Source organism: Lepus europaeus, chromosome 11 (genome assembly GCF_033115175.1).
Source record: "Lepus europaeus isolate LE1 chromosome 11, mLepTim1.pri, whole genome shotgun sequence".
In the NCBI taxonomy this organism is placed as follows: domain Eukaryota; kingdom Metazoa; phylum Chordata; class Mammalia; order Lagomorpha; family Leporidae; genus Lepus; species Lepus europaeus.
Window position 1 is genome coordinate 39,889,138 of NC_084837.1, and position 26,590 is coordinate 39,915,727.

General features: G+C 41.4%; 1 protein-coding gene across 3 annotated transcripts in view; it reads right to left on the reverse strand.

The window, feature by feature from the left end:
* LOC133769903 (signal recognition particle subunit SRP54) overlaps nucleotides 1-26,590 on the reverse strand; it is an 87,886-nt gene that overhangs the window by 57,796 nt on the left and 3,500 nt on the right. For 2 of the 3 annotated variants that reach the window (XM_062205271.1, XM_062205267.1), the window contains exons 2-10: nucleotides 17,151-17,257; nucleotides 13,559-13,650; nucleotides 12,192-12,276; nucleotides 8,092-8,196; nucleotides 5,445-5,511; nucleotides 5,307-5,364; nucleotides 2,395-2,545; nucleotides 498-646; nucleotides 160-260 (exon numbers count right to left, since the gene is read on the reverse strand). In XM_062205271.1, the coding sequence (XP_062061255.1) occupies nucleotides 160-260; nucleotides 498-646; nucleotides 2,395-2,545; nucleotides 5,307-5,364; nucleotides 5,445-5,511; nucleotides 8,092-8,196; nucleotides 12,192-12,276; nucleotides 13,559-13,650; nucleotides 17,151-17,228 (886 nt within the window). In that variant the 5' untranslated portion in view covers nucleotides 17,229-17,257. Of the gene's footprint in view, nucleotides 1-159; nucleotides 261-497; nucleotides 647-2,394; nucleotides 2,546-5,306; nucleotides 5,365-5,444; nucleotides 5,512-8,091; nucleotides 8,197-12,191; nucleotides 12,277-13,558; nucleotides 13,651-17,150; nucleotides 17,258-22,881; nucleotides 23,022-26,590 lie in introns of all 3 variants that reach the window. The other variant, XM_062205269.1, reaches the window with a different exon arrangement.

The window sequence follows — 26,590 nt, forward strand, 5'->3', positions numbered from 1 at the left end:
GATAATTATCACCCCTAATTTACAGGTAAGGAAGGTAAGTCATAGTAGGAAAGGAATTTTCCTAAACCAGTTAGGGAGGGTAGGATTAAACTCCTAATCTGCTCTAAAGACCCATATTATTTCTTGGAGATTTTTCTGTATCGCCACCGCAGTACATACCAAGAAGTTTGCTGATGAAGGGCTGTGTTTTGAAAGGTTCAAAGTCATCTATATGTTCCCCTGTACCAATGAAAATAATTGGACTTTTTGTGGCAGCAACTCTATAAAAAAATATAAAATAAACTCAAAAAAGTGAAATCCTGAGATTTTTCCAATTAATTATATTAATTAAAATTTCACTAATTAAAGCAGAATTGTATTAGAAACTTCTTTATAGATCATATTAGGTCCACTACTGGAATATATTTTCAAAGATCAATAAGAAAGCCATAAACACTCATTCACTCATACTCACATAACTCTAAGATAGAGGACAAAAAAGCACCAATGGTACTTACGCACTGAGCGCACCACCTCCTTTGGCATGACCATCAAGTTTTGTTACTATTACTGAAGCCACATCTACTTTATCTTTAAAAGCCTTAGCCTGGGCTTCACAAGCCTGCCCAATGGAAGCATCCATCACATAAACAATGTTATCAGGTTGCTAAAAAGTTTAAACAGAAAAGATACATATTTTTACTGATTTTTAGTAAAGTTCATCACTAAAAGCTATAGAACATATTTATTGTAAATAACTATACAATCAACAAATATTTGTTGAGAGTACTATGTATTAGGTACAATGCAGATTCTGAGGACAAAGAGGTCAATAAGAAAATCCTGTCCTCACAAAACATGGAACATGAGAGGGTAAAGAAGACCTCTCCGGAGATTCCTTCAGAGCTAAGGCCAGAATAAAGAAAGCAGAGTTATGCACAGATCTGGAAGAACTGCATTCTAGGCAAAGGAAAAGCAAAAGAAAATCAGAAAAAATGTGAAGAATACATAATAGAACCAAAATAAATAAAACAGATGGAGGCTATTTCCTCTAGATCCGCTCAACTAGAGTAAAATAACAGCATAACTAAAAGAAATGTATTGCCGGCGCCGTGGCTCAATAGGCTAATCCTCCGCCTTGCGGCGCCGGCACACCGGGTTCTAGTCCCGGTCGGGGCACCGGATTCTGTCCCGGTTGCCCCTCTTCCAGGCCAGCTCTCTGCTGTGGCCAGGGAGTGCAGTGGAGGATAGCCCAAGTGTTTGGGCTCTGCACCCCATGGGAGACCAGGATAAGCACCTGGCTCCTGCCATCGGAACAGCGCGGTGCGCCGGCCACAGCGTGCTACCGCGGCGGCCATTGGAGGGTGAACCAACGGCAAAAGGAAGACCTTTCTCTCTGTCTCTCTCTCACTGTCCACTCTGCCTGTCAAAAAAAAAAAAAAAAAAAAAAAAGAAATGTATTAGCATTAACCACTAACCAAAGAATTACTACCAATACCTCAATGGCAAAATATGGGTTCCCAATACAAGGAATTTTCAAAAACTTCATCGAAAATACATATTATAGAAAAAGCTATAGATTTCAAAATTATTTTGCACGAAAATAAACATCTTTTAATTGAATTTTCCACAAACCTCATATATGCTACAGATATTTATAAAACTTCTCAATTTTTGTAATTTTAAAGATGAGAAACTAAATGCTACTTGATATTTTTAAATGCTTTAACAAAGTCTCATATTCATCTAAAGTAAATGTTTCCAATTGAATCTAAATAACTTACATTAAGGAAATTCAACAGATATTACAGATTAGATATAATTGTTAAATTATAGACTTTACAGGTTAATTTTTAATTTTTCTTTTGTTTTTTATTTTCTACATTACAGTTCAAAAATGATGAGTTCAAATTTTTATCATATAAAGGCAGGTATCCAGAATGAAAAAAATGATTTTGGGGGCTGGCACTGTGGTGTAGCACATAAAAGCTGCTGCCTGCAGTGTCAGCATCCCACACGGATGCTAGTTCAAGTCCCAACTGCTCCACTTCTGATCCAGCTCCTTGCTAATGCACCTGGGAAAGCAGTGGAAGATGACAGCCCAAGTCCTTGGGCCCCTGCACCCATGTGAGAGACCCAGAAGAAGCTCCAGGCTCCTGGCTTCAGCCTGGCCCAGCCCTGGCTGTTGTGGCCATTTGGGGAGTGGTGAACCAGCGGATGGAAGACCAATCTCTCTCTCTGCCTCTCTGTAACACTGCCATTCAAATAAATAAATAAATAAATAAATCTTTTTAAAAAATCATTTGGAATTTGCCTTACTGGTAAGGACTAAGTGAATTTATATTTATCATATACTTGATTGGTTTCATAATTAACTAAAGTCATTGTAGTGGTTTCACATTGAAAGTTACTTACTATAGCATTAGCAACTTGAAGCATTTCTTCAAACAAAGAGTCTTCTTGTTTGTGGCGTCCACTTGTGTCAACAATAATAATCTCAAAATTTTCATTTTTGAATTTTTCTACTCCTTCTGAAGCAATGATAACAGGATCCATTTCTGTATAGCTATTTAACATGGATAAAGGATTTAACAACAGCCACAACAGCAAATTTCCAAATACTATTAATCTGGACATTGTTAGTCTCCTTTTAAACTATTCTGAAAGTCAAAATGTTCATAATATCAATTTACAATACAATTATAATAAGTTTTAACTAAAGAAATTTACTAGAGCCACATGCAGGAATACTCAGCATTTTAATTACAGAACCCCATATGATTCTTCTGCATGTCTTTTCTGAATGAGTTCTGCTTTGCTCAATCTTTTTCCCACACCTTAATGAACTCTTGTGACAAAGCGTTTCCTATCTGCTTTTGCACTTAACACCCTTTTTTATAACCATTTTATAAAACGATTACATTTCTTGTAAAACCTAACTTTTAGGCTATACAGGATGCCATCAAATGGCTATGATATCATCCGTTAAATAAGTATGCTATCATTGGATATTTAAGATTTTCCCAGTTTCTTAAAGACAGAGCTAATATGCATAGTACATAAATATGGTTTCTTTGAAATTATTTGAAACAATGATACACTCTTACAAGTTGAAGTTAGATCAAATGGCATGACCATTTAAACTTCAAGCTTTAAAAATATATTGTTTTACTAGAGAAACAGAGTTAAATGAGCTCTCATCTGCTGGTTCACGTCCCAAATGTCCTCAAGGATCTAGGCCAAGCAGGGAAACTGAGCAGGGAAATGGGAACTCAATTCAGCTCTCCCTCATAGGTGGCAGGAACCTAATTACCAGAGCCAGTGCTGCTGGCTCCCAGGGTCTGCACTAGCAGAAAGCTGGAGTCAGGAGACAGGTGCTCTAACGTAGCAACACAGATGCCTCAAGCGCTGGGCCAAATGCTGGCCTCAGGACTTCTATCTTTTATAATGAAAATGTCCTCCAGAGACATCTAATATCATTTCTTTTTCACAATTGCTGAAAAAAATCCTCCTCAAATTAAAAATCAAATTAGATGTCCTTTTAATTTTTATTTCTTCTGATTAGGGTTTTCATACAAATCAATACTGTCAAATGAAAATATGAATATTTTACCCTAAATTAAGAACCACCACTGAAAAAAAAGTAAAAACATATGCAATAAGAATACACGCAAGGAGTGGGCATTTGTCTTAGTGTATAAAAAGCCATTTGGGACTTCCACACCCCAAATCCAAGAGTCCAGATTTGAGTTCTAACTCTGCGTCCCAATTCCACCTTTCTACTAATGTGCTTCTTAGGAAGCAGCAGATGATGGCTCACGTACTTGGGTGTCTCCCATCCAGGTGGGAGACCTGGATTGAGATCCAGGTTCCTTACTTCAGTCTGTCCCAGCCCTTGCTGTTACGGGCATCTGGGTTGTCAACTAGTAGAATCAAGATCTCTGTCTGCCTCTTTCTCTCTGCCTTTCAAATAAAATAAAAATAAATAAGTCTTAAAAACTAAAGAAATAGGGCCGGTGCCACGGCTCACTAGGCTAATCCTCCGCCTGCGGCGCCAGCACCCCAGATTCTAGTCCCGGTTGGGGTGCCTATTCTGTCCCGGTTGCTCCTCTTCCAGGCCAGCTCTCTGCTATGGCCCAGGAGGGCAGTGGAGGATGGCCCAAGTGCTTGGGCCCTGCACCCGCATGGGAGACCAGGAGGAAGCACTTGGCTTTTGGCTTCAGATCAGCGCAGTGCGATGGCTGCAACGCGCAGGCCTTAGCTGCCACTTGGGGGGTAAACCAACAGAAAAAGGAAGACCTTTCTTCTCTGTCTCTCTAACTCTTCCTGTCAAAAATTAAATAAATAAATAAAAAACTGAAGAAATAAAATGCATGAGATTTTAAAAATTTTATTTGTATTCATTTGAAAGGCATAGCAAGAGAGAAATAAAGAGAGAGAGAGAGAGAGAGAGAGAGAGAGAGAGAGAGAGAGAGAGAGAGAGAGTCCTCCATCCACTGGTTCATTCCTCAAATGCTCACAACAGCTCCCAGCTGGGGACAAAGCCAGGAGCTAGGAATTCAACCCAGGTCTCCCATACAGGCAGCAGCAGCTCAATTACCAGAGCCCTCACTGCTGCCTCCTTGCTAATGTGCCTGGGAAAGCAGTGGAAGACAGCTAAAGTCCATAGGGGTCCTTGCACTCACGTAGGAGACCCAGAAGGAGTTCCAGACACCTGGCTTTGGCATGGCCCAGCCCTGGCCACTGCAGCCATTTCGGGAGTAAACCAGCAAATGGAAGATTTCTGTCTCTCTCTCTCTATAACTTTTTCGAATAAATAATTAAAAAACTTTAAAAACTAATAGTTGAAAAATAAATTCTAGTATGTACACACTATCAAATTGAAGATTAGAAATAATCACAATTGCTACCTGAGATAATTCAAGATTGTAAGGCATTTTAGGATGATCAAACACAAATGTTTTCAAATGGCATACTAAAGAAATAGACAGTTGCACTACTTGCTCATCAGTGTATATTTAAGGCAGATGCTTCAGAGAAGTCAAAAACTAGCAGCAGGAATAGAGAGGAAGAAGGATGTAGGATAAAATGCCAAGGCAAGCTGCTAAGTACAGACAAAGCCAAAAACTAAACAAGGTCCACTCTTATATACTAGGCTGCTTCAGAAGAGTCAAGGATAGTAATAAAACACAACTTACTGATTATACCTCCACTTTCTCCAGAAGAATTACATCCAGAAAGTATATACTGAAGTGTAAACCGACTGCATGAAATAAGTTCAGATAACATGAGTCACATGAGCATCGAAACAAAAGACAGTAACCTACCTTCCATAGAATGGAATCCTTGCTTTGGTAGCATTCTGTTTGAGTTGGTCAAAAGCCCCTAGAAAATAAAGAGTCAATAAATACTCAAATTTGAAAATAAAAATTACAGAAAACAATTTTTAAATTTCAACACAGTACCTGCTCTGAATGTGTCTGCACATATCAAACAGGTCTTCCAACCTTTCCTCTGGTAATAATATGCTAACTAGGAAAGGAACATTAAAACATATTATTATACACGTAATTCCTTCTGTTTACCCTCATTATTTACCTAAGACAGGGGTGGGGAACATTTAGCACTTGGGCTATACAAGGCCCGTGAAAATCATTTGCTCTGACCCTGCCAAGACAACCACAGACAGCACTTCAAATGCTACAGCAGGCTAATTTTTTTTTTTAAGATTTATTTATTTATTTGAAAGTCAGAATTACACAGAGAAGAGAGGCAGAGAGAGAGGTCTTCCATCCACTGATTCACTCCCCAGATGGCCACAATGACCGGAGCTGTGCCGATCTGGAGCCAGGAGCCAGGAGCTTCCTCCGGGTCTCCCACACGGGTGGCAGGGGCCCAAACAACTGGGCCGGGCCATCTTCCACTGCTTTCCCAGCAGAGAGCTGGATTGGAAGAGGAGCAGCCAGGACTAGAACCGGCGCCCATATGGGATGCTGGCGCTTTAGGCCAGGGCATTAATTCGCTGAGAAACAGTGCCAGCCCCAACAGCAGGCTAATTTTTAAGCAGATCATTCTGTATGGCCCACAAATGATGTTATAAATATCCAAATAGCCCTTGCCAGAAAAAAAAGTTTCCTACTGCTGACTGAAGGAATAGAACTGCACATAATTCTCCGAAATATAATATTATGGATTTTGAATATAGCAACTTTCCTAAAGAGTTCAAATTCTAATTGCTGCTTAGTCACATTTAAAAGACATAAATAAAGACAGTGCCGGCGCTTTGGCCTAGGTCTGAAGCGCCGGCATCCCATATGGGCACCGGTTCAAGACCTGGCTGCTCCACTTCCAATCCAGCTCTCTGCTATGGCCTGGGATAGCAGTAGAAGATGGCCTAAGTCCTTGGGCCTCTGCACCCGCATGGGAGACCCGGAATAAGCTCCTGGCTCCTGGCTTTGGATTGGTGCAGCTCCTGCCTTTGTGGCCATCTGGGGAGTGAATCAGTGGATGTAAGACCTCTCTCTGTGTCTCTACCTCTCACTGTAACTCTGCCTGTCAAATAAATAAAATAAATTTTTAAAAATGACATAAAGTGATCAAGCAGCAAATGACCATCATCAAAAACAGGAACCACTGTTCATGTTCAATAAAAGAGAATAGTAATAATAAAACTGTAATAAAACTGTCTCTCAAAATGAGTCTTTGAATTCCCCCAAAACTAACATTGTTGAGGCTTCTGGAAACAATGATGAAGCACTCAACTAGAGGAAAAGGGATGATATAATAAATAAAAAATTAGCATAAAGAAATGCAAAATAGGCCGGCGCCACGGCTCACTAGGCTAATCCTCTGCCTGCGGTGCTGGCACCCTAGGTTCTAGTCCCGGTTGGGGTGCTGGTTCTGTCCTGGTTGCTCCTCTTCCAGTCCAGCTCTCTGCTGTGGCCCGGGAAGGCAGTGGAGGATGGCCCAAGTGCTTGGGCCCTGCACCTGCATGGGAGACCAGGAGGAAGCACCTGGCTCCTGGCTTCGGATCGGTGCAGCGCGCAGGCCGTAGCAGCCATTTGGGGGGGTGAACCAACAGAAGGAAGACCTTTCTCTCTGTCTCTCTCTCTCACTAACTCTGCCTGTCAAAAAAAAAAAAAAAAAAAGAAAGAAAAAGAAATGCAAAATAAAAATCTGTATTATGCTGGGCAGGACACTGAAAAGGGAGTTTTGCTTTTTTTTTAAATGTGTTTATTTATTTGAAAGTCAGAGTTACACAGAGAAGAAGAGATAGAGACAAAGAGAGTGTGGGATCTTCCATCTGCTGGTTCACTCTCTAAACGACCACAATGGCTGGGCTGGACCTGGACTGGGCCAAACCAAAGCCAGGAACCAGGAGCATCTTCTGGGTTTCCTACATGGGTGCAGGGGCCCAAGGACTTGGGCCATCTTCCGTGCTTTCCCAGGCACATTAACAGGGAGCTGGATCAGAAGTGGAGCAGCCAGGCAGTGGCACCCATATGGGAAGCTGGCATCATAGGTGGTGGCTTCACTAGCTATGCCACAATGCCAACGCTGAAGAGGGATTCTTAAGCCATGAAACAAAGTTAACTCTAAATTCTCTGCTCCAAAAATCATATTCTCATATCCTCAAAGGAGAAGAACTTTTTGTATAAAAGAAGTATCAGATTTATATAGAAACCTACAGGTCTTTCAAGAAGCAATCACAATGGGCTGCCATTGTTGCTTAGCAGGTTAAGCCACTGTCTGTGACACCACCATTCCATATGGTTCAAGTCCTGGAGTCTCCACTTCCCATTTAGCTCCCTGATAATGCACCTGGGAAAGCAGCAGAAAATGGCCCAAGTGTCTGGGCCCTTGCACCCATGTGGGAGACCCTAAAGAAGCTCCTGGTTTCAGCTTGGCCCTGTCTGGGTCGCCCACATGGGTGGCAGGGGCCCAGACACTTGGGCCATCTTCTGCTGCTTGCCTACACCATCAGCAGGGAGATGAATTACAAGCAAACAGCTGGAACTTGAACTGGTGCTCCCATATCACATGCCTGCAGCTTAACCTGCAGTGCCATAACACTACCCCCCACCCCCATTTTCTTTAGTAAGGGTATATTACCTTTGAACATGTTGTTGTTTTGCCACTCCCCTGTAATCCAACAAACATAATCACATTCTGTTTTCCTTTGGTGGGTGTCCATGCTTTAACTCCAGGGTCTACAAGCTATACATTAAAAAAGAAATAAAAGCAAAATCAAGTTAAAATATGCTTATATTCAAAACCACCTCTCTTACCACTTTAAGATTATAAAAATAATTTAGGACATTTTCCTTTTATTTTTTTGAAGATTTATTTTAGGGGCTGGTACTGTGGGGTAGTTGGTTAAGTATCTGGCTGCGATGCCAGCATCCCACATGGGTGCTGGTTCAAGTCCAGGTTGCTCTATTTCGCATCCAGCTCCCTGCTAATGCACCTGGGAAAGCAGAGGAAGATGGCCCAAGTGTTTGGGCCTCTGCACCTAAGTGGGAGACCCAGATAAAGCTCCAGGCTCTGACTTTCAGCCTGGCTCAGCCCTACCCATGACGGCTACTTGAGAGTGAATGAGGAAAAACCTCTCTCCCTGACTTACAAATCAATAAATTAATCTTTGGGGGAAAAAAAAAAAAGTTGACTTAAAATAATTCAACTGTCAGTGTCCTGGGACTTGAAACTGGCCCCCAAGACCAAAGTTCGGCAAACTATGTGTAAACAAAGTCCTAATGCAACATAACCACACTCATTCATTTACAACTAGAAGCAGAACTGAATGTCTGCACAAAGACCATGTAGCCCACAGAGCCTAAATCTTTAACAGGAAGCTTGTCAAGCCCATGCTAGCCAATGCTAGCATGATCCATTTTACTTCTGAATTTCAAGGAAAGCCATGTGGTAGGGAAGAGGAAAATGCATTTTCTGATCCCACTCCCAGGCCCAGGCCCAGGTATAGCCTTAGGCAAATTTCTGAAATAGGCAAAACCTATCTTAAACCAAAATCCATTTTTTTTTTTTTTGGTCCTAGGTCCTTTCAGTATACTAATACACTTACATTCTCTACATTTTATGGCAGAATTACCCATCTCTCTATGGACATGTTATTTGGAAGATATGTAATTATTTTATAAAACTATCTTTTCTTCTTCCTATCCCCTTGACCAAGGGGTTTTTATTTTATTTTATTTTTTAACATTTATTTATTGATTTATTTGAGAGGTGAGTAAAAGAGAGAGGAACAGAGAGAAAGGTCTTCCATCCTCTGGTTCACTCTACAAAAGGCCACAATAGCCAGAGCAGGGTCAATCTGATGCCAGGAGCTAGGAGCTTCTTCCAGGTCTCCCACCAAGATGCAGGGGCCCAAGCGCTTGGGCAACCTATTACTGCTTTCCCAGGCCATAGCAGAGAGCTGGATCAGAAGATTACTAGTATAGTTTGGTGCTACTGCTGTGGTTAATGCTAGGCAAGAAGTCTTAGACAGCAGTAAAAAAGGCAAATAATGTATTAATGTGAAAATAGTTTTAACCTCACTTTACACACCACTGGTCCACATAAGTTTGAATACAAGAACTAGTCATTCATCTCTTATCAGAAGCATTTGGCACACTGCCTGCACTGATGTTGCTATTCAACAATTTTTTTTTTTTTTTTTTTTTTATTTGAAAGGCTGAGACAGAAAAGGCAGCTGCTTTCCTGGGTGCATAAGCAGGGGGCTGGTGGAGCAGCCGGGACTTGAACGGGCAGTCATATGGGATGCTGGCTCCTACCCTCTATGCCACAGCGCCAGCCTCAACAAAATCTTCTTCTTCTTTAGATTTATTTTATTTATTTGAAAGTCAGAGCTACACAGAGAGAGAAGCAGAGGATGAGAGAGAGAGAGAAAGAGAGAGAGAAGTCTTCCATCCGCTAGTTCACTCTCCAGTTGGTTGCAATAGCCGGAGCTGTGCCCATCCGAAGCCAGGAGCCAGGTCTCTCATGTGGGTGCAGGGGCCCAAGGACTTGAGCCATCTTCTACTGCTTTCCCAGGCCATAGCAGAGAACTGGATTGGAAATGGAGCAGCTGGGACTTGAACTGGCACCCATATGGGATGCCAGCACTGCAGGGGGTAGCTTTAACCACCACATCACAACGCCAGCCCCAACAAACTCTTTTTTAAATTTATTTATTTACTTGAAAGTCAGAGCTACACAGAGAGAGAAGGAGAGCCAGAGAGAGAGAGAGAGAGGTCTTCTATCTGTTGGTTTACTCCCCAGATGGCTGCAACAGCCGGAGCTACGCGGATCTGAAGCCAGGAGCCAGGAGCTTCCTCTGGGTCTCCCACGTGGGTGCAAGGGCCCAAGGACTTGGGCTGTCTTCTACTGCTTTCCCAGGCCATAGCAGAGAGCTGGATCAGAAGTGGGGCAGCTGGGACTCAAATCAGCACCTATATGGGATGCCAGCACTGCAGGTGGCAGCTTTACCCGGGACGCCACAGCGCTGGCCCCATAAACTCTTCTTAATGAAGCATCTGATGCTCCAAAGTTGTCTAAAGATACCAATTCCTAACAATAAATATTTCCACTCACCCTGTGGTGACTTCAGATACTAGATAAAAAGCAACCTAGAAATAATTCAAGGACACAGAGTGTTTAGAGATCAGGCCTGGGTCTGACTAACTAGACATCTCATTTTTCTCAACAGCAAACTAAGAAGTATGAACTAGGCAAATTTTTGACTTCTTTTAGGATTGAATTTTTTTTTAAATAAATTTTTTAAATTAATCAGTCTAGTGGACTGAAATGTCATCACGTAACATGTGACATACTAGACTCTTTCAAAATGCCTGTTAGTACCAAAAGCGTAAATGAAAACATTCATGAAATGTAAGAAAAAAATAATAACATACCATTAGCAGACACCTATTGCTCTAAACAATTTGCGTAACAGTACCTTTTTTTAATGCTTACCATTAGATCTCTCTCCCTTCTCTCTCTCTCTCTATATATATATATTTAAATGATCTAAGAATTTTACCACAATTTGCATGACAAGAACTATAACAGTATGAAGGTGAGGCAGGGCAATAAGGTATATTTATTATTTGAAAAATAAAACTTCAGGGCCGGCGCTGTGACACAGCAGGTTAAAGCCCCAGCCTGCAGCATCAGCATTCTATATGGGCTTCAGTTCAAGTCCCAGCTGCTCCTTTTCTAATCCAGCTCTCCCTGCTATGGCCTAGGAAAGCAGTTAGAAGATGGCCCAAGTCCTTGGGACCCTGCACCCGCATGAGAGACCCAAAAGAAGCTCCTGGCTTCGGATCAGCCCAGCTCCAGCTGTTGCAGTCATCTGGAGAGTGAACCAGCAGATGGAAGACTTCTCTGTCTCTGCCTCTCTCTGTAGCTGTCTTTCAAGTAAATAAAATAAATCTTTAAAGAAAAAAAACTTCACTGATTTAAAATTGCTCCTAATCTAGGCAAGAGCTGGGATAGTTGTTCTTTAAAAAAAAAAAAACTCTTCATAAAATAAACAGGGTAGAAAATACTTGCTAGGTGTCATGACTTTCCTGTACAAAACTATGGAGAAAATTAGGCAATATCTAATATTAAGAGACAAAACTCAAAGAAGCATATTAATTTATTTGAGTGAAGTTCTACTCTTTGCAACTTGGCTTTGGCACTTTTTGAAGGAATAGTATTGGCCTTCACTTCTGTTCCCAATAAACTTCATAATAAAACAGGCTACTTTATAAAGTGAATAACCCTGGAGCTGGTGCTATGGCATAGCGGGTAAAGCCAGCTCTGGTTTGAGTCCTGGCTGCTCCACTTCTGATCCAACTCTCCACTGTGGCTTGGGTAAGCAGTACAGGATGGCCAGATGCTTGGGCCCCTGCATTCACATGGGAGACTCGGAAGAAGCTCCTGGCTTCGAATTGGCTCAGCTCCAGCCTTTGAGCCACTTGAGGAGTGAGCCAGCAAATGGAAGACCTCTCTCTGCCTCTGCCTCTCTTTTATCTCTGACTTTCACGTAAATAAATAAATCTTTAAAAAAAGAAAAGAAAGTTAATAACCTTTCAATCAATATTTTAATACTGATGCCTATTCCATAAAAACATATTATAAAGGATTCTGAAGCAGTATTATTTACAGGGCTAGTGTACTTTTATCCACTAAATCTACAGAATCATACCAGTATCATGATATTTGCTTACCTTCACAAGTTCTTTAAATACAGCATGCTGAATCATTTTTCTTTTGTTAAGACCTGATGCCATTTCTTCAAGATCAATAGCAGACCTGCATAAGGGTAACATTTAGGAAACGGAGGAGAAAAGTCAGTTTAAGGCACTCTAAAAAAAGAAGCTTCTGTCCCAAAGAATTTTTTTTTTTTTTTTTTTGACAGGCAGAGTGGACAGTGAGAGAGAGAGACAGAGAGAAAGGTCTTCCTTTGCCATTGGTTCACCCTCCAATGGCCGCTGCGGTTGGTGCGCTGCGGCCGGCGCACTGCACTGATCCGATGGCAGGAGCCAGGGGCTTATCCTGGTCTCCCATGGGGTGCAGGGCCCAAGCACTTGGGCCATCCTCCTCTGCACTCCCTGGCCACAGCAGAGAGCTGGCCTGGAAGAGGGGCAACCGGGACAGAATCAGTGCCCTGACCAGGACTAGAACCCGCTGTGCCTGCGCCGCAAGGCGGAGGATTAGCCTGTTGAGCTGCGGCGCCGGCCTGTCCCAAAGAATATTAAGAACATTCTATCATTCATATTCATAATCTAATTAACATGCACATAATTATAGTCACAAGTCATACCATAAGAATTTTACCATGAAATATTAGATGCAAGATCTTCATTAAGTTTTTTATTTAAAAGTATAAATATTTATTCATTCTCATATCACTGCAAAGTACCCATTTTTATTTTTCTTATTTTTTTTTAATGTATTTTACACATCTCTACAACAGAAAACAGGACTTTCTCCAGTTCTAGGTGTTTAAGTGTTAGTGCTTCCAGTTATTCACAATGCAACAATATAGAAAAAAGGGATAGCTTGAATATAAGGGTGGGATTCAAGCAGCTGAGGTGCCTGTGGAGTTGAGTCCTGCCTCTTCAGTGCCTCTACCATAAATACGACTGAGGCCGCACACATTGCTCCTTCATTCAAACACAGAGAAACCAAAATGAGGACAAAAAAGAAAATAACTCTCTAATAATCAGGGAGGCTGATTAATACCATCTTAAGTATGAAGAAGATAGAATGGCACAACTTTTCTATGAAAAATCTGAATTGTTAAAGTCTTTACATTAAAAAAATTGTGCAGTACATGACAGAATCCATCCAAATAAACAAGCAGTAAAATAGAAAAAAGTCCATGACTAAAATGAAAGCCATATGTAGTTTGTTCTTTAAACTATCAGTTCAGAAACATATGACACATGCAAATTTCCAGTCTGAGTTCCACACTATTTCAGTGCTGCATAGCAGAAATGTTTCATGATAAAGTAAGCCCTTCTCGTTAGCTCCTCATCCTAGTCAACTAAACTTAATTTTGCTTGGTTTTTACCTGATTGATGTAACTTACTTAACATTTTCTCTCAGTTGCTTCACTAATTTAATATTAACATCTGCTTCCAATAATGCTGTACATACTTCCTTTAGCATAGCATTTAACACCTGAAAATAAGTAAATAAGAAATTAAAGTGTGCAATGTATCATTTCAATTATATTCAATTACATGAAAACAATGGTTAATAAAGATGAAACACTACAATGTTACTTGGAGAAAGTTTTCCAGTAAGCTTTGGAAAAAAACTTAATAAATGTCTATTTTGACAATATAAGACATCCCATTTATTTTTTGGGATCTTTTTAATGAAAGGCAGAGTGACAGAGAGAATGATCTCCCTGTTGATTCACCCCCCAGATGCCTGCAACAGCCAAGGGTGGGCCAGGCTAAAGCCAGGCTATCCATCTAGGTCTCCCATGTGGATGGCAGGACCCAAGTAATTGAGCCATCATCTGCTGCCTCCCAGGGTCCAAATTAGCAGGAAGCTGGATTGGAAGAGGAGGTGGGATTCGCTCTCAGGCACTCTGATATGGGATTTTTTTTTTTTTTTTTTTTTTTTTTTTGACAGGCAGAGTGGACAGTGAGAGAGAGAGAGAGAAAGGTCTTCCTTTGCCGTTGGTTTATCCTCCAATGGTCACTGCAGCTGGCGCACCGTGCTGATCCTATGGCAGGAGCCAGGTGCTTCTCCTGGTCTCCCATGGGGTGCAGGGCCCAAGCACTTGGGCCATCCTCCTCTGCACTCCCTGGCCACAGCAGAGAGCTGGCCTGGAAGAGGGGCAACTGGGACAGAATCCGGCGCCCCGACCAGGACTAGAACCCAGTGTGCCGGCGCCGCAAGGCGGAGGATTAGCCTGTTGAGCCATGGCGCCAGCATGATATGGGATTTGAACATCCCAAGTGACAGCTTAACCTGCTGAACTACAATGCTGGTCTCTCTCCCATTTAGCTTTTTTTTTTAATTTATTTAATTTATTTGACGGTAGAGCTATAGACAGTGAGAGAGACAAAGGTCTTCCCTCCATTGGTTCACTCCCCAAATGGCCACCATGGCCTGCGCTGCACCGATCCAGAGCCAGGAGCCAGGAGCCAAGAGCCAGGAGCCAGGTGCTTCTTCCAGTCTCCCATGCGGGTACAGGGGCCCAAGCACTCGGACCATCCTCCACTGCTCCCCGGGGCCACAGCAGAGAGCTGGACCAGAGGAGGAGCAACCGGGACTAGAACCAGCGCCCACATGGGACGCCAGCGCCACAGGTGGAGGATTAACCAAGTGAGCCATAGCACCGGCCGCCCATTTAGCTTTATATATTCAAATACAAATTTCATTTTACACTTTTACTCCTAAAGTATAAATAATAAAGACAATACGGTAAGCCAAAGAAAGTTTACACAATGGATGCTGCCACTGATGTTTTCTGTCACTGAAGATCCCTGTTGCCAGTACTCAGCAGTATATATTCACAATACATATCTGCTTTTCTTAACTGAACTACCAAGGAGAAACATTACCTAATATTACTATTTCTACTCAGAACAGAGGAATAAAGTTAGAAAGGAAATACCTCCCACTAATAATTCACATCATCAGGGCCAGCTATGTGGCGCAGTGGGTTAACACCCTGGCCTGAAGCGCTGGCACCCCATATGGGTGCCAGTTTGAGACCCTGCTGCTCCACTTCCCATCCAGCTCTCTGCTATGGCCTGGGAAAGCAGTAGAAGATGGCCCAGGTCCTTGGGCCCCTGGACCTGCGTGGGAGACCTGGAAGAAGCTCCTGGCTCCTGGCTTCAGTTCAGCCCGGCTCTGACTGTTGCAGCCAATGGGTGAGTGAACCATTGGATGGAGGACCTCTCTCTCTCTCTCTCTCTCTCTCTCTGCCTCTCCTCTCTCTGTGTAACTCTGACTTTCAAATAAATAAATAAATCTTTTTTAAAAAATAATTCACATCATCACAAGTTTGTTGAGCTTCAAGACACTGTGGTTAAAATGTCGTACATAAACTAGGCTTTAGCCACTGAGGTATGTAATGTGCTTCACTGGAATATAAATTCCACAAACGGAAGAATTTTAGATTATGTTTCACTCTTATATCCCTGGGGCCAGCAAAAAAAACTTTTCATAAATGCAGGCCCTCCAATACTTCTTGAATGAAATCTCTCCCTCAACTCACTTGATATTCCCTATGCAGGTCTCCAGGTTTCTCTAGTCACGCATTATTACAGGGGTCTGATACACTGGAAATGATATCTCCTTAGAGGGACTTCTTGTTAATTCACTAGCAGAACAGTACCAAGAACAGAGAAGCTGCCAATTCAGGAAAAAGCTGTTACTCTACTTTCCACCAACCATGTCTTCCCTGGTTCTCTATGTTTACTGTACTACAAACACAAAAAGTACTAGGGCTATATAACCAGAAAAACTATTCGGAAAGCTGCTGTGTTATTTATTTTGCCTTATGACATTAAAAAATGGCTTATTATTTAATAAGAATTATCAGAAAAAGTACTAGATGAGGAATTAGAAAACAAAGATTCTAAACTTGGTTCTTCCAATGAATAAACACATGAAATTGACTTTTTATTACAGGAAAAGCTGGACTAAGTGATCTCTAAGATGGTCTCAAAATTATTTAATTCTATAACTTTATGAAAGTGTTGATATAAAATTGATACAAAATTTTATACTTTTTTCAAACAAGTTAGAAACTACTTTCATTAGTTCATTTGATCTTTAAAGCCATTATTTAGATAAATGCTATTTTCCCATTTTATTCATTAAGGAATCTGAGGTTGACCTGCCTAAATTTATATTGCACAGCTACTAAATGGCTAAAATGGGTCTTCCAAAACCAAATTCAGCAGTTTTTCCACTGTTACTATAAAACATAAAGTGTCCTTGTGAACTATAGCCATCTTTTTAAGTTAACAAGCCATTAAGACTCATTCAATCTGTAGGGAATGCAGGAGAAAGACATACAGCATGTTAAAATAACTAAGTCAGGAAGAAGAATATTTCAGAAATGACATAGAAGCCAATTCACAAAATCTCTAAAAAAGAAAAAAGAAAGTGAAACTGCTAGCCTTTTATTAAAACAATGTTAAACAGAAGTGAGAGCAAAAAGATCAAGAAAGCACATACCTAGCCAAGAAGCAGGATAGTAAAGTTTCAGGTTAATGTCAAGATACAAGTAAAAGTACCACTCCAGACTTAAGCCATTTTCAAAAGTTACATTAGTTTTTACATGTAAGCTAAGGTCATTTTTGTTTTTATTTTTAGTATATGTGCTGCCAAAGCAAGCACTTGTTTTTATTCTTAAACATTTTTATAAGATTTCTTGATAGCTGCCATTTTACTGAAAAAGAAACTGATGGAGCTGGCACTGTGACTTAGCAGGTCAAGCCTCTCCCTGCAGTATATAAAGGGGATATAATGGTAAGGTAGTTAATTTCTCAATCATGAATACTACTTACAGTACCTAGCTTTAGGCTTTATCTGCAAATATTAAGTTTGCATCAAAATGATATAAGCATAGGGATTATTAATTATCCACTTTGCCAATAACTAGTGAAGATACACAATCATTAACATACTTCACATAATATTTCACGTACCTCTTCATTGATAATGGTGGCATTGCTCAATGAGCGTAATGCTGATGTTATTTTTCTTCCAAGGTCTGCAAGTACCATCTTGAAGGCTTTAAGATGTGCTTATTTCTCTAGAAAGCGAAAAAAATTAAAACAATTTCATTTTCCATGACTGAAGACTTCTAAATGAGACTGTTTAAGTTCATATTAAAGCACTCTCACGTTCCAGCTTCTATAGCCTCAACCTGCAGCTTCAATAGTCATATCCAAAAGATTAAACTGCCACTAGGTTATGCTGCCTTATGTTTAAATATCAAATTGGAATTTTATATGTCAAATAATATCCTTTGAGGAAGGAATGATATGATCTCAAATATGTTCTTTTTTATTTTTTAAAGTTTATTTGAAAAGTAGAGTGACAGAGACAAAGGAAGAGGGTTAGAAAAAAAGAAAAACCTTTCATCTGCTAAACCACTCCCCAAATGGCTCCAACAGTCAGAGCTCGGTCAGGTCAAAGCCAGGAGCCAGGAACTCCAACCATGTCTCCCACAGCAGGCCATCTCCTGCTGCTTCCCCAGGCACTTTAGCAGGGAACTGGACTGAAAGTGGAGCATCCAGGAATCAAATGGGCACTCAGTACTCCAATATGGGATACTGGCATCTCAGGCCACAGCTTAACTCACTGTGCCACAATGCAGGGCCCTATGTTCTCTTTGTGAATATGAATCACTGAATGAAAAGAGAAAAAGAAGTTGAAATCTCCAAGAATATTGCTTCTATTAAAGGACTTTGTTGGGCAGCGCTGTGGCATAGCCGGTCCGGGCGCCGCCTGTGGCGCTGGCATCCCATATGAGCACCGATTTGCATCCCGGCTGCTTCACTTCCGATCCAGATCTCTGCTGTGGCCTGGGAAAGCAGTGGAAGATGGCCCAAGTCTTTGGGCCCCTGCACCCGTTTGGGAAACCTGGAAGAAGCTCCTGGCTTTGGATCGACCCAGCTCCAGCTGTTGCGGCCATCTGGGGAGTAGACCAGTGGATGGAAAACCCCTCTCTCTCTCTTCTGTGGCCATTTGGGTGTGGACCAGCAGATGGAAGACCTCTCTCTCTGCACCTCTGCCTCTGCCTCTCTGTAACTCTGCTTTTCAAATAAATAAATAAATCTTAAAAAAATAAAGAAAGAAAAAATTCTGCAACTACTCTGATTTTTGCTCCTAAGGGAAAAAAAGTTTTAATTAATAAGTAATACTTCTTGCACAAAGAAGAGCATCTATTGAGCTATTAATTATGTAACAGTCATTGTGCAGATTACACATAAATTACATTATTTAATTTTTTAAAATATTTATTTATTTATTTGATAGGCAGAGTTACATAGAGGAAGAGGCAGAGAGAGAGAGGTCTTCCATCCACTGGTTCACTCTCCAGATGGCTGCAATGGCCAGAACTGCACCAATCTGAAACCAGGAGCCAGGAGCTTCTTCCAGGTCTCCCAAGTGGGTGCAGGAGCCCAAGGACTTGAGCTACCTCCTATTGCTTTCCTAGGCCATAGCAGAGAGCTGGGTCAGAAGTGGAGCAGCCAGGACTCAAACCGGCAGCCCCCACCTGCTGTGTCACAGCACCAGCCCCTCATTTTATTCTTCTAACCACCAAGGAAAGAGGTATATTATTAGTCCTTCCCATTTTAAAGCTTTTCCTAAATCCCTAAATGCAAAGCAAGCTAACCTCAAAAACCCTTTCCAGATCTAAAATGTTATAGTTTTGCTGCCGTGAGATGTTTATCTTAAAACGGAAATGCTGGTTCCTCCTGAGCCTCACATTTGACAGTCTCCACACAGTAACTGCACCCATCAGCTCTGTTAGGCCTCTACCTTGCCAACTCATCCTGCAGATCTTGGAACTTGTCACCACTCTATATAATTTCCTTCTCTTTCTCTTCCCTTGCCCTCACCCCACACACCCTTATTTGGTGTTTCTCTGAAGAACTCTAATTACTAATGAAGGGATAATTCAAAGGTAGCAGCAAAGGTTTACGGCCACTGAAATAAGGGTAGAATTTGGTATGTGCTGAAGAAGATGAAAGGTGAAATAGCATAAGGAGAAATGAAGACAAGGAAAAGCCAGGAACACATGTATGCCTGGTATATGTATTCTACTTATAGATAACTGAGCATTATTTGGAGAACAGTCAACAAAATATTCTGTCAGGAGAGAGGGCTATTTAGTTAGAAGGAAATGCAGGTTGTAAAGGGCTCTGGACACCAATTGTACAACATATACAATATTGTCAGAAAACCTAACTTTGAAACAACTGTTTCAGAAACCTTTCCAAGCTAATCTATTCAGTCAACCAAGATGATCCACACTAGCTCCTAGTACAGAGTACATGGGGGTTGAAAAATAAGAGAAATATGAAGATAAAATGGATGACTCATTCAACACAGGGAGAATAGAGAGGTGTGGGGAGACAAAAGCAGCAGGAAGGGAACAGGTATTTTAGGACTTAACAGGCACTCTAGGACTTAACACTGGCAAAGAACTATGCCAGGTTGTGCTATAAATTAAACACTACACTTCTACTCAAATAAAATCTGGTAATTTAGAGCTTAAAAAAATCACTACACTACTTGCAAACCAGAAAAAATTGCTTACCACACATTTTTACTATCACATGTTTGCTTAACCTGAAAGTCTAATGTCTTCATGGAAAAGATCCAGGACTTCCCATTTCTTATTCCATATCCATCACACTTACTAGTTCTTACACAAATACTGTCTATGAAAGAAATAGATTCAGATGTTTCAGTTCATCTCCTCTACCACTGTTACCACAAGTGATATAGTCCTGTTTGTGACACCACAATCAACATTTTTTAGAGATCATGTCATAAACAAATCAATTTAAAAAGCTTTAGTTACAAATGTTAAACTAGTTAACTCTTAAAAACTTTCCACATTAACTGGCTCTTTTAAATTTAAAAAAAATGCTAAAGTTTTCTTACAGACTTTTCCTTAAATACCTATTAGCATATTTTAAAACATTCAATACAGTAGAGGGATAAGAATATCTAATAAGTGGCTAGTGTTGTGGTGCAGCAGGTCAAATTGCCACCTGCATCCTATCTGCAACCAGTGTTCAAGTGGCTGCTCCACTCCTGATTCAGCTCCCTGCCAATGCGCGTGGGAAAGCAGCAGATGGCTCAAGTGCTTGCTACCCACATGGGAGAGCTGGACCTGGATAGAGTTCCAGACTGCTGGCTTCAGCCTGGCCCAGTCTTGACTGCTGCAGCCATTTGGGCAGTAAACCAGTGGATGGAAGCTCCCTCTCTCTCTCTAACACTGCCCACTACCTTTCAAATAAAATATATCTAATAATACCTTTCACTTATGTCTCCTGAGAAATTTCCAATGATTTTTTTTCCCCTGAAAACTGGTATCAAGACTCTGCTTAAAATTTCAGTGACTTCCCAATGCATGCAAAGGTAAAGTCCTCAGAATGGACCACAAAGTACTCCTGAATACACACACACACACACACACACTTGATTTTCATCACACTAACCTCCTTGCTGCTTCTGCTGCACACCCATGCACCTCAGGACTAGCTTACATGCTCTTCCCCTGGCTGAAAACAGAGCTCTCTTCCTCATCTCCACCAGATCCCTGTCCAAGTACCATTTCTCGATGGGGTCATATCTAATCACTCATTTAAAACTGCAATCGCCAATGAATTTGAACAGCCCTTGTCTTGACTATTGAGGAACAGGTTTGTTTGTTTTTGTGCAAATTTTTGAGCTCTTTACTTAGTAGTTAGTCTTCTTTGTATAAAGTTAATCGAAAATGGATCTTAGTGGAGAATGGGACTGAGAATGGGAGAGAGAAGAGGAGGAGAGTGTGTGGGAGGGTGGGTATGCTGGGAAGAATCACAATATTCCTAAAGTTGTACTTATGAAATGCATGAAGTTTCTAAAAGGTTTCTTTGGGGGGAAAAATAAAGTTAACTGAAAATAAAATAAAAAATAAAAAAACTGCAATCTTCCTTTTCCCTTTATTTCTCCCACTGTTCTATTATCACTGATACGTGATTTGCTTAATAATACTTGTGATCTATAATTTCCTTAATGAAATGTGAGCTGTGTGAGGGCAGGGATTTTTGCCTCTGGTCCTCATGAGTTCACTGTTTTACTGACCTTCAGTCTTATACAGAAAACCCTTAATAAAAATGAACTTCATGAGTAAGTAAAATAATGTATTTATAACCTTTGGGAAAAAAGAGACTGGGGAACCAAAGTCATGAAAGGCATTGCAGGCCGGCACCGTGGCTCAACAGGCTAATCCTCCGCCTAGCGGCGCCGGCACACCGGGTTCTAGTCCCGGTCGGGGCACCAGATTCTGTCCCAGTTGCCCCTCTTCCAGGCCAGCTCTCTGCTGTGGCCTGGGAGTGCAGAGGAGGATGGCCCAAGTGCTTGGGCTCTGCACCCCATGGGAGACCAGGAGAAGCACCTGGCTCCTGCCTTGGGATCAGCGCAGTGCGCTGGCCGCGGTGCGCCGGCCATTGGAGGGTGAACCAACGGCAAAAGGAAGACCTTTTGGCCGGCGCCATGGCTTAACAGGCTAATCCTCCGCCTTGCGGCGCCAGCACACCGGGTTCTAGTTCCGGTTGGGGCGCCGGATTCTATCCTGGTTGCCCCTCTTCCAGGCCAGGTCTCTGCTATGGCCCAGGAAGGCAGTGGAGGATGGCCCAAGTGCTTGGGCCCTGCACCCCATGGGAGACCAGGAGAAGCACCTGGCTCCTGACTTTGGATCAGTGAGATGCGCTGGCCGCAGCGGCCATTGGAGGGTGAACCATCGGCAAAAAGGAAGACCTTTCTCTCTGTCTCTCTCACTATCCACTCTGCCTGTCAAAACAAAAAAGGCATTGCAAAAATCTCTTAAAGGCCACCAAAATAAACCAATGAAGATGTTATGACAAGACAAAGGAAATTCAGCATCTAAATAACTGACATTATACACTTAACATCCTTTTGCCATTGCTTACAACTTTCCGGAATTTCCCTAGCATGTACTTCCAGAAAGACACTTAAAAATTAACCTCACTTTGTTCTAATATGTACCCTAAAATGTAAAACTTTTTTCACTTTTAATAACGAATTCCGAATCTTAAACTGGAGTAATATACAACTCAAGTACACTCACCCAAAGTTCTCTTGGTTATCTAAAAAGATTTATAAAAACAAAACTGTAAACCACAATTTTACAAAAGCATCATTTTTACTTAGATGAGGCTTTTATTAAGGTAAGGGATTACTATACAGCACTTTCCACAGTTTAACTCTGTTATCTCATTGCACCCTTACAACAATTTTATGGCATAGCCATTCTCTACCAAAAAAAGCAAAATGGCTTCCCATGGTTCTTTGGTTACACGTCCTTAAGTCCTAGAGTATGAATGATGCTTTAAATAACAGCACTGAATATCTCCAGCTGGTAAACTCCAGGGACAAATTTTGCTCCTAGACTATATAAAGGAGATCATAATTTGAAAGCAAAGATGTACATTCCTTTTAGTGGAAGAGTAACTGCAATGTAAAGAACTGATACAGATCACTACAATCAGTATGTGTAACAACTGCTCTTGACCTGAGTCAACAGTTCTCCTAAAAGGAGTCTACCTAGCAGTTGAACAATGAGGGATGAAAACAGACTCAAGTTTGGGGGGCCCTAAATACAGCAAGCACATAGCCAAGGAGCATACTCACCTGTTGCAACGTGAAGTGCTGTAAAGAGCATGGGCTTTTTGGAGTCTGACAGACTTGAATTCAAATCCCAACTCTGTTACATACTGGCTGTTATTATTTTGGGCAAATTACTTAATCTCTCTGAGCCTCACTTTCCTCACCTGCAAAATGGAGACAATACCATTATCAAGGTAGTTACCCTGAAAGGCTGTTGTGAGGATTAAGTAAGATAATATGGATAAAGTTGTCTGCAAGTGTCTAGCATATTGACCATGAACTTCCTTCCTTTCTTGATTGACACCAACGAGCTCAATCTGTATTATCTGGAATGCGAGAAAAATGGAAGTTTTCAAAACAATTCTATTAAATGTCCATTACCAAGGCACCAGCCCTGGAATCTTTAACATGCAGTGCCAGTCCTAGTACTTGGTTGTTACTTCGGGTAAGTTCTTAATTTCTCTGAGCCTTACTTTCTTCAGCTGAAAAATTTATAAAGATAAGTTACCCTGAAGCTGCACCATCCAAAGAGCCACCATTCTCTACATAAATAATTATAAAATTCCTGCCAGAACTTTGCCTGACCTGAGATCGATCATATAAACAGATGTAAAGGATCTGAGATTTCAAAACCTATCACAATGAAATCCCTACAACAGAAGTCCTTCTGGGGCCAGCGCTATGGCACAGCAGGTTAAGTTGCTGGTTGCTACACTGGCAATCAATACTGAAGTGCCACATCAAGTCCCAGCTCCCTGCTAATGCACCTGGAAAGGCGCTGGAAGATGGCAAGTGGTTTGGCCCCTGTACCCACGTGGGAGACCAGGATGGAGTTCCTGGCTCCTGGCTTCAGCCTGACCCAATCCTGGCTGTTGCAGCCACTTGGGGAGTAAACCAGCAGATGAATGATGTCTCCATCTCTGTTTCTCCCCTCTCTCTGTATCTTTTCAAATAAATATTTTTTTTAAAAAGTTCTTCTAAGTTCTTGTTCACGACTAGCTTTCTGAATTCGTATTACTCTCAAGAACAAAACATATAAATGTATTATTTTTAATAAACAATCTTTGAAAAATCTAATCTACATGGTATACTCTTCTAAAATAGTCATTAACTTATAGTTCACCGTTATTTTCCTGACTATACTAATAAATAGACTTTTAAAAATTCCATAGAGCATATATATTCAAAGTCTAGGAGCACAAAGAAATAAATATAGTCAACAAAATAGTCTGTAGGTATTTGATTTGATAAAATTACTATATATGAATGACTAACTTTATAATATTATGAATGATTTTCTTTTTTAAAAAAACCTTTTTATTTATTTATTTATTTATTTGAGAGGTAGAGTTACAGACAAAAGAGGGAGAGACAGAGAGAAAGGTCTTCCGTCTGCTGGTTTACTCCCTAAATGGCCGCAACAGCCGGAGCTGTGCCCATCCGAAGCTGGTAGCCAGGAGCTTCTTCTGAGTCTCCCATGTGGGTGCAGGGCCCAAGCACTTGGGCCATCCTCCACTGCTATCCCAGGCCACAGCAGAGAGCTGGACTGGAAGTGGAGTAGCCAGGCCTAGAACCAGTGCCCATATGGGATGCCGGCACCGCAGGCAGAGGATTAACCTACTGCACAACGGTGCCGGCCCCATGATTTTCAAATTTAGGAATTAATTTTTATTGTGAATCTAGTTAGACCCCCAAGGAAATAATTTACCTTTGTGTTTTGTGATTAAAGGAGTATACATGTTCTAATCCTACATGGGGGTAAGATTAGGTAAGAGGTGGAAAATATTATTCCCCTAATCCTACACGTTCCCATCCTCAGGTAACATCCAGTAGTAAGTTGATATATATTATTACAGATTTTATTTTCTAGGCATACAATATAGGCAAGTTTTCGCAAGAATCATGGTCTTGGGGGACTGGAGAAGAGAACAGAAATAAGAAGAATTTTGTAAATTATATTTGCTAATGCTAAAACTATGCTTAAATGCAAAAGGCAGACTACAAAGTTGTCTATATTGTAAAATCCACAATCTGTTAAACATAGCCTAAACACAAATATTAAAAAAAATCAGCCACAGGGCTGGCGTTGTGGTGCAGCGGGTTATAGCCCTGGCCTGGAGCGCCGGCATCAAATATGGATGCCGGTTCTAGTCCCGGCAGCTCCTCTTCCATCCACCTCTGTGCTATGGTCTGGGATAGCAGTAGAAGATGGCCCAAATCCTTGGGCCCCTGCACCCACGTGGGAGATCTGGAAGAAGCTCCTGGCTCCTGACTACAGATCAGCGCAGCTCCGGCAGTTGCAGCCATCTGGAGAGTGAACCAGCGGATGGAAGACCTCTCTCTCTGTCTCTACCTCTCTCTGTAACTCTTTCAAATAAATAAAATAAATCTTTTTTAAAAAAATCAGCCACATGGAATTTTAAGTCAAAATCATGAGATACCGCTTTACTCACTAGGATGCCTAAAATAAAAAAGACTAATAATAACAACTACTGGGCTGTGCAAAATCATAACCCTTGTACTCTGCTGGTAAGATTGTGCAGCTCTTTAGAAAACACTTTGGTAAACCCTTTGAACATTAAACATAGCAGTTCCTCTACGTACTCAACCAAAAGAAAGGCAGACACACATCCACAAAAGGTCTTAGCAGCATTATTCATAAAAGCCAAAAATGGGGGCCAGTGCTGTGGCACAGTGGGTTAATTCCCTCGTGTGAAGCGCCGGTATCCCATATGGGCACCAGTTTAAGACCCGGCTGCTCCACTTCCAATCCAGCTCCCTGTTATGGCCTGGGAAAGCAGTAGAAGATGGCCCAAGTCCTTGGGCCCCTGCACCCAAATGGGAGACCTGGAAGAAGCTCCTGGCTCCTGGCTTTGGATCGGCGCGGCTCTGGCTGTTGCGGCCAATTAGGGAGTGAACCATCGGATGGAAGACCTCTCTCTCTCTCTCTCTCTGTCTCTTCTCTCTCTGTGTAACTTTTTCAAATAAATAACTAAATCTTTAAAAAAATAAAAATTCTAAAAAAAGCCAAGAAAATGTAAGTAACCCAAATACCTCAACTGGTAAACAGATAAATAAAATGTGGAATGTATATCCGCACACAGGGATATCAGTAGGAAATAAAAAGAAATGTACTGAACACGTGCTTCAACATGCATGAATACTGAAATCACACTAACACAAAGAAGTCAGTCCAAAAAAGACCACACATTATGACTCTATTTACACAGTATACCCAGAATAGGTCAATCTATAAAGATAGAAAGTAGATTAATAGCTGCTCAGGGTTCAGGAGATGCAATAAAATTAGAGTGGGTTTCTTTGTGGAATGATGAAAATGTTCTAAAATTGATTACAGAAGACAGGTGGTTGGCACCATGGTTAAGATACCACTTGGGATACCCACATTCCGTATCAGTGTGCTGAGGTTCAAGTCCTGGCTCCACTTCTTATTCCAACTTCCTGCTAATGCACATCCTGGGAGGTTATAGCTCAAGTACTTGGGTCCCTGCCACCCTCATGAGAGACCTGGACTGAGGCCTGGGCTCCTGGCTTTGGCCTTGTCCAGCCTCAGCTGTTGTGGGTATTTGATGAATGAACAAATGGATGAAAGAACTTTGTCTCCCTCTTCCCTCCTCTGTCTTAAAATTAAAACGAATATGAATAATTAAAAAAAACTGATTATGGTAATGATTGCACAACTCTGTAAACATGTTATCTCTGGATGATGACA